This window comes from Rattus norvegicus, chromosome 3 (assembly GCF_036323735.1).
Source record: "Rattus norvegicus strain BN/NHsdMcwi chromosome 3, GRCr8, whole genome shotgun sequence".
Taxonomy (NCBI): Eukaryota; Metazoa; Chordata; class Mammalia; order Rodentia; family Muridae; genus Rattus; species Rattus norvegicus.
In genome coordinates this window covers 94,683,599-94,696,106 of record NC_086021.1, presented here as the reverse complement: position 1 = coordinate 94,696,106, position 12,508 = coordinate 94,683,599, and the positions used below count along the sequence as shown (strand labels likewise).

The following is a 12,508-nucleotide window of genomic DNA, read 5'->3' as shown; positions in this document are numbered from 1 at the left end:
ATTTTCTTTGCTTCCAGATTTACGTTCTGATGATGCCAAGTAATCTTGGTTACTGATTTTTGGTTTCTTGTACTTTCCTCTCTCCATCAGATTGTCTCTTGTGTTAGCTCATACTGCTGTCGCTGAGAGAACCTTAACCCTCCTGTAAGCCTCTGTTTCAGCTCTCCTCTGGAGATTGGCTTTCTTCCAGGATTTGGATACAAAGTGCTTTGTCACAGGGTCAGCTCCACATACAGGCAGAATTCAGAAAGATCCTTTCCCAGACTGCGCCTCTATTCTTGTGTCCTATGGTCTGTAGGAGCAGAATTGGTTGTCTTACCTCTGCTCTCAGGTGTGTTAATGCTTCTGGAGACTGGAATTTATCTCTGGGTCCAGGCAGAAACCAGAAGTATCCTGTGCATGACTGCTCCTAGGTTACTGTGTCCAGAGGGCTCCAGGCGAGTTCCTCTTGGTCCAGGAATATCAGCATAAGTGGTGGTTGCAGCAGAGTTCTCAGGATTGTCCACAATTCTGATAGTCCTGCTCTCTACCCACAAGATCTGGGTACAGGGAGCTGTGGCACTAGTCACATTTAATCATTTTAAAAATAGATTTTTTCATTCAATATATTCTGATCATGGGTAAAGATGTGGCTAAAATTAAAAATCACCAGGGAAGCAGGAGGTTTTCTCTCCTTTTATGCATGTTTATCTTGCCCTCTGCTCCACAGCCATCCTCTCCAGCTCTTTATCTTCCTGTCTTTGTTTTTACATTCTAATAGTGTGTTTTGTGGGACTAAGGCTTAATTGGTTTCCATTTCCTGAAAATCACTATAGTGAATACTCCATTCTGTTCATGGACAATTTCTAACAGGTGCCTTAAAATTACCATTCCTTTGCTTGAAGGACAAATATATGTATGTATGTATGCACATCTCCTTCACTTGGTCTTGATAACTTGTAAACTAGGTTAATCGCTTATATTCTGAAAATAGTTGAAAAGGGATGTCATGGGGTAAGAATAAGGCCAAGCAAAGATTGCTAGTTTACTTACTAAGTCCTTGCTTCTATACCTGAAATTTGGTAGGTGAAATATTCTCATGTATATCTCCAAACTACACTAATACTCTATATTGAAAACCACAAATACTTGAAATAAACATTTGTCTTCCTACTAGTGATTACTCTAAGGGCAATTGTACCTTCAGTTTAACAATAAAGGACTAGGATATTTTGGAAATCATGTTCAGAATACTTTAAATTTTATAATCTCAGTCCTCTACAACAGTGAAATATTTTAGTTAACATATAAATTCATAAAGTTTCCATAGGGAGTGACATTTTGTGTTACAGTGTTTCTGATGGAATATCTAAATGAAAATTCTATGTATCTCTCAAAGCCTTTTGAATGTGTTGAGAACTAATGAAGTTATTACTGTTTCTTTCTGGCTATAGTTCTAAGGGTTCCTTTATTTGTTGTTTTTAAGCTACCACAATTAATTTTATAAATTATAATTGTTAAGCAGTGGTACATGGAATATTGATCCCATAGAAATTAGTTTAATTCATTTTTGTAGTTTAAGAAGCAACAGAAAAAAGAACTTTTGGTATTATGTGCTAATCAACTTACGTTAGACAGTTTCAATATTCATATACTTGTTTTAATATGTTAGCAGAAACTTTATAAGGTCGAAGACTAGCTCTTTGTTAATATGCTTTTGAAGTGTTATTAGATACTAGTTATTGAAAGATGAACTCATAAGCTAGATGGCTCTGAAAGTAGGAGAAACTGAAGGACATTGTGTCATGTCCTTAAGGTCTGTATCTCTCCTCAGATTATTTTTTACACTCTGCCATCAATATGCCATATCAATATGGCAGAGAGTAATAAGCCAATAAGCCTCTGTGCTTACCCACACCTTCCATAATATGATACCTAGTTTAACCATACATAGACTGAGAAACAGGAGATTAATTGACAATGAACTGAAGTCTCTTAAACTATGCAACAAATAATTGTTTATTATTATATATTTTTATGAGTTTTACATACAATTACAAAACCCGATCAACTCAATCCTACTTCTTCACGGAAATATGCTTTTCATGATAGAGTTTGAATTTCTCATTTAAATAGAAACATTACCTAACTATGTAAAATGAACTACAACTGATTTAACATCTTGTGATAGTTCTTTGCTATGTTAGATGTTAGGATGCAAACAAGTACAATTGAACCGTGAGCATTGGGGATGTATTGCAAAGTATTTAATCAGGAAAAGATTTAGTTTAAAACAAAAATGTCTTTAAAATATAATGCAGAGTCTAATGGTTAATAATATGACTGAAATGTATAAATATATCAATGAGGAAGCAGATAATTATGAAAAAAGCACATTCTTTCTTGGCAATAGTCTACTGAGAATAAACTCATTTTTAGAGGTAATATATTGCTTAAGTGTTTTAATTTTCAGACATAAATCTGGAGTCGAGACTACTACAAAATAGTGTAAGATTTAAAAAAGACTTTGATGTTGTAAATTAATAATATGAGATGAGGCTACATGTTCAATTCAGAAATATGATGTCATGTTATTGTGCAAGCACATTGTCAATATTAGATTGAATGCTGTTGATGAAATAAACAATTGGTGGTGTGAGATGTGTTAAAAATGCATTTATACTTCTTTTTGTGATTCTCTTCTTTTCTTTCTTCTCTGTGTGTATGTAGAAAATACAAGATATAAAAGCAACTGTTTTATCTAGTGGTCACTCATGATTTGGAATGTAGTAAAAACTGAGGAAGTTATGTTAGTAGACTCTGTCTCTGCACAATGATCTAGTGTCAAGGACAGGGAAGAAAACAGAAGTGAGTTAAATTTTATTACAGAATTGTTGCAGACAGGTAGATAAGTGGAGGAGAGTCTTACACATCCACTTGTCCATCAAGCTTCAACACTTACACTATTACAACCTCAAACATGGCCACCTAATTGTTTAAATATGACAGCCTAAGAGGAATATTCCACATTCAGATCACAGTTGCCATTGGAAAAAATAATGGCAGGATAAAATTTTTATTTTATTTTATTAGAGTGACAATCATTAAGGAAACAATTAAGAAATACCTGAGTGTGTAGAAAAAAAATAGACAATGATGGATAGAATAAAATTGAATTAATTTAGCTAGCATAGCATTTATATGCCGTGTGTGTGTGTGTGTGTGTGTGTGTGTGTGTGTGTGTGTGTGTGTGTGTGTTTACCTGAAGTCTATAGAGATAACTTACAGAAAGCCAGTGTTTACTCTGGTAAACACTGCAAAATTATTATAACAAGCCAGTTGTCCATCTAGAAAATGTAATAGATGCATGTACTGGAATTTTATTCAGCCACAAAAATGTATTGAAATTAAATAGTACCAGTGATATTCATATTAAAGTGAATTGTGTATTACATAGAAAGATATTGATATTACATAGGAAGAATTGTGTATTACATAGGGAGATATTTCCATATATGAAATACAAATAAAAATTGATAAAGAAACAATAATATAAATGATAGCTCTCATTTTACTTGCATGGATTCTACAATTTAATTGTCATAGATCATTTCATATATAACTTCAGTGAATAAAGCATATATATATATATATATATATATAGAGAGAGAGAGAGAGGGAGGGAGAGAGAGAGAGGGAGAGAGAGAGAGAGAGAGAGAGAGGGAGAGAGAGAGAGAGAGAGAGAGAGAGAGAGAGAGAGAGAGAAGTAGGGCCTAGTGGTATGAAAGGGAATAATGGGCTGAGGAGCCAGAAAAAGTAGAGAGAATGGGAGGTAACTTAAGGAATGGAGACCAGTATATGCATGCATATGTAAATGCCCTTATTCAGCAAAGTTATTATATATGAAATAATGTATTGCTATTAAACTATACAATCCATGCAAGTAGAATCACTTTATAGAATTGAGAGCTATCATTTTTATTATTGCTTCTTTATCAATTTTTATTTATGTTTCATATATGGAAATGTTCACAGCCTTATTCCTTCTATGCTCAGAAATGGAATATTTGACCAAGTGAAGTATCATCTTGTTCTGGTTCCAGGAAAATTCTCACCCTTGAGAATGTTCTATTATTATAGTTGGTTAGTTAAAATGTATTAAATATGAATCTTCATTAAAATAGTACCAGTCTCAAGGGATTAATCTGGGATAAGGCAAGTCTGTCTCAAGTGAGCATCCTGTACTCTCTCAGCCTTCAATAGCACCCAGTGAAGAACAGAAATCTTTCATATTTCTCCGAATAAGCTGAATGAAGCATTCTACTTTTATCTACAATCACAATCATCTGGAAATAGAAAAGGAATATGAAATGAATTAGTAAGTTCCTCCTTGACTTTCTTGGTTATTTGTTAGGCAGTAGGTGACTTAGAAAGGTTATTTCTCTATTAGATTCACAAAGTTTTAAAGTCCTTCCTTTAATTCTTTTTTCAGTACAATTAAAGTTGTTTTCTTTTTTTTTAAGATTTTATTTTATTTATATGAGTACACTGTGTCTGTCTTCAGACACACCAGAAGAGGGCATCGGATCCCATTACAGATGGTTGTGAGCCACCATGTGGTTGCTGGGAATTGAACTCAGGACCTCTGGAAAAGCAGTCAGTGGTCTTAACCACTGAGCCATCTCTCCAGCCATCTCTCCACAATTAAAGTTTTATGTCAACAGCATTTATATTTGAATAAGTTGGTGACCTCCCTCATTGAAAAATCTTTTCCATGTTGTTAGAAGAAATAATCTAGAATAATTTACTGGTTCTTAGCTTCTCTGAGGAAGTTTTCTTTAAATGTTGGAAATGTGGATGATCACACATTGCCCTGTAGCATAGCAGAGAATCTTGGCCACTTCCCCATTTATAAGGAGCTGAAAAACCAATCTTCTCATTAGATACAATTATTGTATGGAATTGGAGAATATTATCTATTTAAAAGATTTGGTAAGGGTCTTTTCCTTGACTTGTTCTGAAGTACTGAAAAGTTTTCTGTATATGGCAGGACCACTGCTTCATGAGCTTGTGGAATTTTTTTATTGCCAGCACAAGACGAAAAACACATTCTAAAATGGAGAATGAAGGGTTGCTTAAATCCCTACCCTTAACTGAGAAGCTATGGGAAGCAAATGGCTTCCAGGGAACGCATAATCTGTTTTCTTTAACTGTGTAGTTTCTGATAGGTCAAATAAGTTCCAGTATAAATTTACCTATATTAGCAGTACAAACTGGAGTCAACAGGTTATGAAATTAAGTAAAAGATGAAATGAAGTTGAGAGGTAGAGAGAGATAGGACCATGTCTCAGAGAAGTTAAGGGAGCAATGGACTATGATCAATTATCAAAGAATTAATATTTTGTAATATGATAACTTTGATTGAATTAAATACCTTGAATAAAGACCCATCAGCATACTACTATAAAAATTTGGCATTCCCAGAGAAAGAACTGGAAGAGCTTGAAGGGGCTCGAGACCCCATAGGAACAACAATGCCAAGCAACCAGAGCTTCCAGGGACTAAGCCACTACCTAAAGACTATACATGGACTGACCCTGGACTCTGACCTCGTAGGTAGCAATGAATATCCTAGTAAGATCACCAGTGGAAGGGGAAGCCCTGGGTCCTGCTAAGACTGAACCCCAAGTGAACGTGATTGTTGAGGGGAGGGCGGCAATGGGGGGAGGATGAGGAGGGGAACACCCATAAAGAAGGGAAGGGGGAGGGGGGGATGTTGTCCCGGAAACTGGGAAAGGGAATAACACTCAAAATGTAAATAAGAAATACTCAAGTTAATAAAAAAAATGGCATTCCTTCACCCTCAATACTTGTTTGCTTTCTTGGTGGTAGTGCTTGCTTTCTGAATATGATTTTCAGTTAATACTGGCGCTCTTCACTCAATTGAATTAAGTATTTTTAATCTAATTTTGAACATATTGAACATTGAAAAAATAAGTAAGCAAGTCACTAATGCATAACTATCAATCAAAATTATATCCAGAAAGAGATGCTTAACAGTGAGCTTTGGTTTGTTTGGTTTAGTTTGCTGTTGCTCCAATTTCATTATCATCATTATTTTTCAATAATTGTATTTTTTTATTTTATGTTTTGTACTACCTACCCTCTTATATCTTTTTTCTGTTTTCCTCTCTTGATATGTGTATCTGTTTCTCATTTATGATTATGCTTAATTTCTCATCTTTTTTGTTTAATTAATTAAAATTGTAATGTCCATTAACTATTCCCTTCCCATTCCCCTCTCTGATAGTTCCTCATCTTAACAAAATTTTTAGTTAGTTAATTGGTTTCTTTATTTCAAGTCAGGGCCTCACTTTATAGCCAGGATGTGATCAAGATTGCAAACCTTCTGCCTTGGTCACCTGAACGCTAAGATTTCAGACATGAGTTAAAAGGACACTTCTTCCCTGATATTTGTCTCTGATCCTTGAAAAAAAATGAAATCCATTTATTTCCCTGACAGTTGTAATACTAGACAGCATTTTGTATGGATGACTGACTAATTTAATTTAGGAAATATACATTCCTAAGATTTTTTGGAAGTACTAAAACACATCTAACTATAATTCTTTCAATACACAAGAGTAACTACCATGATCTCTAGTGACAGTGGTCACACAGAGTAGCTGATGTCACTAAATTGTACTCTTTCATGATGACTGTCATGTACCACTGGCTAGAATACACTACTTTTCTCTATGGCTTGTTTTTATAATTGTAATCTCATCACTTTTTTTCCTGTTAAATTCTTTGAAGTTATTTGTGCCTTCCATTCTTCCCAGCTCTTTGCATTTAGAGAACAAAAACCTAAACAAATATTTGTATTAATGGCTTGTTTTAACACTTTAGTGATTAATTAAAATGTGTAGTAGAAAGATCATACTGCATTGCAGTCATATACTCAAATTAAATTCTAAGGGAAAAATTATCACACATGTGCATAACACACACACATGCACACATGCACACATGCACACATGCATGCAAACACAAACACACATGTACACATGTGCACAAACACCAAACATCCTCAAATAGATGTGTGCAACAGAGAGAGAGAGAGAGGGTGAGAGAAAGAAAGAAAGAGGGAGAAGGAGAGGGAGAGAGAGGTCAGAGAACATTTTCTTGGCATTTTAATCCAAGCTACAGCACTCATTAGCTTTGTTACACTGAAGATGGCAGAAATAATTTCTTATGAAGAAAAATTACTTTGTGGTTTTGACAGTTTATTAATTAGCTAACCTAGAGAAATATTTTCTGTAGTCTTTTAACAATTGAGATGTTCTCGAAAAACAATGCAATTTTGTCACCCTCAGAATACTCTGAGGTATAATAAATAAAAGTGATAATATTTTAAAAATAAGAAAAAAGGTTTTAAAAACTATAAAACACAACCAGAGGTATTTCATTCATTTATGATAGGAATAAACCTTCAGAAACTGGATCAACACAAGTAAAATTCTCACATAAGTCATTGCATAATTCTGTTTTGAAAATTACCTTAGAGAAATTCTTTTATCAGAGTTATCAATGAATCCATATATGTGAACATACTGTTCATTTATGTAAAAGAGGATGCATAACTTTTGACTGGAGCCCAATTGTAAAAGAGAATTAAACTGACAAATGTTTATATACTGATAAGAAATGCTGTTTTTCCAGAGAAGTTCTTTATGAAATCACAAATTATAGAACACATTTGCATATGTATTGTGACATAGTTTTGTCTTTTATCTATTAAAATGTTGCTTCTACTTTTAAAATGAAGTGTAGATCTTAAAGAATAAGCCAGTGCTAGTGAATCATGCAGGTGAGAAGGTTTGAAGAAGGCACATGAGATCTTGATGTTCTTGACTGCCTGACTGTGTTCTCTGAAATCTGCCTTAAATTTCCCCTCCTTCCTTCCTCTGTACCTTTGTTCCTGCTGTGCTCTCTGTTTGAGCAAGCCTTTCTTTCTCCTAATTATTATATTTCTTTGTGCCATAAGTCACTATTTTCCTTCATTCATTCAGTTCATTTATTTCTATTTGCACTATTTTTACTAAATGAATCAATGAAGGACATAAAGTAAGTCTAAAATCCATTGGAACTAAACTACTCTGCTTGAATGAATATTTTCCGAGGACACTGACAAATAAAAATTAGATAATCTTTCTTATCATCACTGAAACAACTTTCTTTTTAAAGTCCATTTTTAAGGACAGGGATCATCTACAAAATGATTTCTGTATTTTTTTATATTATTTTTCTCTGTTTTGAGAATTTCATATATGATGAATCTATTTATATCTTTTTCACCAATCTTTATATCCATCTATTTTTCTCCACTGGTTTTACATATATATTATGACTCCAAGTCTTATATGTCTATAAGATTTTGAACATGTACCAAGTTTGTATCTGTATCTATATCTCTGTATTTTCCTTTTGACTTTTCTTGAGTTTTTCCCCCTTCTCTTTGTTTTTTCCTACTCTGTTTTTGATGCTGCCTTATACTTTTTATTATTATCCCATAAATGCCTACTTTTTTTTCTAAGGAATGGAAGAAAGAGGAGGAATAGAAACAGAGAAAACTACATTCAGAACATATAGCGTTAAAAATATTTTCAATAAATGAAAAGAAGTAAGTGAGTTTGGTGAAATTTCTTACATATACTATCATAACATGCTTTCATATGCTGGGTTCACTGTATTTCTAAACAGTGAACCTCAGTCTCTTATTTTTTTCTTTTTTCTTTTTAAATATTTTACTTTATTTTCAAAAGATAAACTGTAATAATTAATATATTTTTTCTTCCATCTTTATTAAATTGGGTATTTCTTATTTACATTTCATTTGTTATTCCCTTTCCAGGTTTCCAGGTCAACATCCCCCTAGCCTCTCCCCCTCCCCTTCTCTATGGGTGTTCCCCTCCCCATCCTCCACCCATTACCACCCTTCCCCCAACAATCATGTTCACTGGGGGGTCAGTCTTGGCAGGACCAAGGGCTTCCCCTTCCACTGGTGCCCTTACTAGGCTATTAGAAGCCTAACTATTCACAAAGATGAAGATTAGTTGTACACTAATAACTCTCATAAGCACAAAGGAGATAGAAGAAGCTTTTTAATCTGAAACAAGATTTATGTTTGAGACAAAGTCAAATATAAATTAACCAGGAACAAACTTTGCAAACAAAGAAGCACTTGACTTTCTGTTCTTTCTGTGTCCAACTTGCAAGTGTTGGGATTACAACCATGTGCTACCACATAGGACTGTAAGAATACATTTCAAAGAAGAAATTATTTTATCTTATATAGCAGAATGTTCATCAATAGTTATTCAGCATGTGAACTATTTACTTAAAAAACCAACATCGATTGATTTTGAACAACACATCTCTTTTAGATTCTACATCTCTGACGTGAAATACTAAACACAAGATAAATGGGAAATCAAAACAATGTGACAGAGTTCATACTTTTGGGTCTTACAGAGAATCAGGACCTTCGGAAACTGTTTTCTGCTGTGCTTCTAATCATGTATGTGGTAATGTTATTAGGAAATATGCTTATTGTGGCAACCATGATCACAAGCCAGAGGTTAAGATTACCTATGTACTTTTTCCTCACTTCTTTGTCTGTAGTGGACATCACGTTTTCTTCTGTCATTGCCCCAAAGCTGATTTTAGATTCCCTTTCTGAAAATACTACTATCTCATTTGAAGGATGCATGGCCCAGCTCTTTGCAGAACATTTCTTTGGAGGCGTGGGGATCATTTTGCTTATTGTGATGGCCTATGACCGCTATGTTGCCATCTGTAAACCTCTCCACTACATGAATATCATGAGTCCTCGGAAGTGTTGTACACTGTTGTGTGGAGCTTGGGTAGGAGGATTAGCACATGCAACTATTCAGCTTATTTTCATGTATCAAATACCATTTTGTGGTCCTAATATTATAGATCACTTTTTATGTGATTTGTTTCAGTTGCTGATATTGGCATGCATGGATACTCATACACTGGGTCTCATTGTCATCTTTAACAGTGGGGTGATGTGTATAGCTATCTTCATTATTCTAATTGCCTCTTACATAACTATCCTGTGTTCTCTCAAGACTCACAACTCTGAAGGGCGACGCAAAGCACTCTCCACTTGTGGCTCTCACTTCACAGTTGTAGTGTTGTTCTTTGTACCATGTATTTTCTTATATGTGAGGCCTGTGTCTACCTACCACATAGACAAGGCCATGGCTGTGTCGGATTCAATTGTCACACCCATGCTGAATCCTTTGATCTACACATTGAGGAATACAGAGGTAAAAAATGCTATGAAGAAACTTTGGAAGAAATAGGAGACTTTTTTCAAGTAACTTTTTCACTAAGCATCATGCTTATTGTAAGAAAAATCCAGTTTCAGAAATAAACAATAAATAAATCAGCCCATCTTTCCCTGGAAACCAGAGTGGTGTTTTATGTTTATACCAATATGAAATTTTCTGCTATGATTTAGACTATTTGAAATATAGGATTTATGAATTTTCCTGTATTGCATTGTATATTTACTTGACTGACAAAAATCTGAACAGTTCCCAAAAATCTGAACAACTTCCTTTTGTTTCAGAATTCTGTTGATCTACCTTGTCTGTAAAGAACATATTGTTCCCCAACACCTCCCCTGCTAGACATCAACCATATTGTTATTTTTTTTGGCTGTCTTTAAACCTTCATTTCCTTGAATATGTTCCTATATAACATATGTACCTACATTAATATAAAAGTATTAATAATATATAATTTAAATGACGAGAAAACATATAAGTGATATAAAAAGCAATGTACAATCATTCAGAGGAAAATGAGCACATAGGAGGGTGGTTGAAGGACAAAGTGTGGATAAAAGACCTGAAGATTGTTAAAGTACAGGACACATTTGTATGAAACAGTGCTTGTTAATTCATCATTGTATCCAGTCAATATTCAATAAAACATTAACTGTGAGACTGAGTCTTGTTTCCTAGTGAGTTGTCCTGAATCAGCACCATACAGTTCTTTCATTTCTGCTATAAATTTTTGTAGTACAATGAGGTTGGAAAACTGATTGTTATATGATGAACAATTGTTCTACCACTGAAATGTGGCCTCAGCTAAATGACTCTACTCTCTTAATATCTATGTTTACTTAATAAAATGATAAAAATATATTATCAATATATATTATCACTACTATCTAAATAACAAACTAATTTTTATTAAAATAACAAAAAATCAGCTAGATTAATAAGTTCCCAGAAGTAGGGTTCTATCAGGATTTCTAGTAAGGGAGTTGATGTTAGGCGATTTCCAATAATTTCTACTCAAAATGGAATTTCAGATATATTGTTTTTTCTTGTGATTACTTCTGGATAAATAATTAAATGAAGTAATCAGTGTTATCATAACCATAGAAACCAATAATTGACAAAAGTTTAATAATGCAAACAATCATATTACTATGAGTGTAATAAAAATCCTATAGGAAGAAACAAGTGAGTCAATTGCTATGGCATTTTGAAGAAAATATAAGAACCAATAGATGAAAGACAATGTCCCACACATTCAGTGGATGCAGCAAAGTTAGACAGGAGGTAATGCAGTTTCCTTTATGTCTGTTGGAAGGAAAGTGTCATTACCATCTTATCAAAGTTACTCAAAGTTGAAACTGATTTCATGATATTGATCGAGGTTCTCTACTGTATTTGAGCAGAAAATGTGGAAGATTTCTTTTTATAACAATATGTCTTTTTAAAATATCTATTTACTTAATGATATGAGTACACTGTAGCTGTCTTCAGACACATCAGAAGAGGTACCGTTTCAGAGATTTGTGAGCCACCATGTAGTTGCTGGGAATTCATCTCAGAAGCTCTGGAAGAACAATCCTTGCTCTTAACCTCTGATCCATCTCTCAAACCCAGGGATGATTTCTAATATAGCTTCCATTTGTCATCCTTCTCAATTGCAGAATCAAGGTTTATAATACTTTTTCCTAGCAATATTTTATTATTGTTGCTATTATTGTTATTGTTATTGTTATTATTATTATTATTATTTAATTTTTCTTTTAAAGTCTAGTTATTATCCGCTTTCCAGTCAACACTCTCACTATTACCTTATTCCTCCTTCTCTGTCACAAAGAGGATATCTCCACCCCCTCACGACCACCTGAGCAGACTTCCCCAGTCCCTGGAACCTCAAGATCCTCAAGGGTTTGATGTATCTTCTCTCACAGAGAGGATTTCTCTGCTGTATATGTGTTAGTAGCCTTATATTAGCTAATGAATGCTCCTTGGTTGGTGGTTTGATGTCTGAGACATTTCAGGGAATCCCAGTTAGTAGAGAGTACTAGTCTTACTACGGGATTGCCCTCCTCCTCTGCTTCCTCCATCCTTTCTCTAAGTCAATCACAAGGGTTCCAGGCTTCTGTCCATTTTGTTGGGTGTAAGTATCT

General features: G+C 34.2%; 1 protein-coding gene across 1 annotated transcript; it reads left to right on the top strand.

Annotated features, from left to right (window-relative positions):
* Positions 1-9,464: 9,464 nt before the first annotated feature.
* Positions 9,465-10,373, top strand: Or4c129 (olfactory receptor family 4 subfamily C member 129). Its single transcript, NM_001000643.1, has one exon. It carries the CDS (start codon positions 9,465-9,467, stop codon positions 10,371-10,373), a length of 909 nt encoding a protein of 302 aa, NP_001000643.1.
* The last annotated feature ends 2,135 nt before the right edge of the window (positions 10,374-12,508 follow it).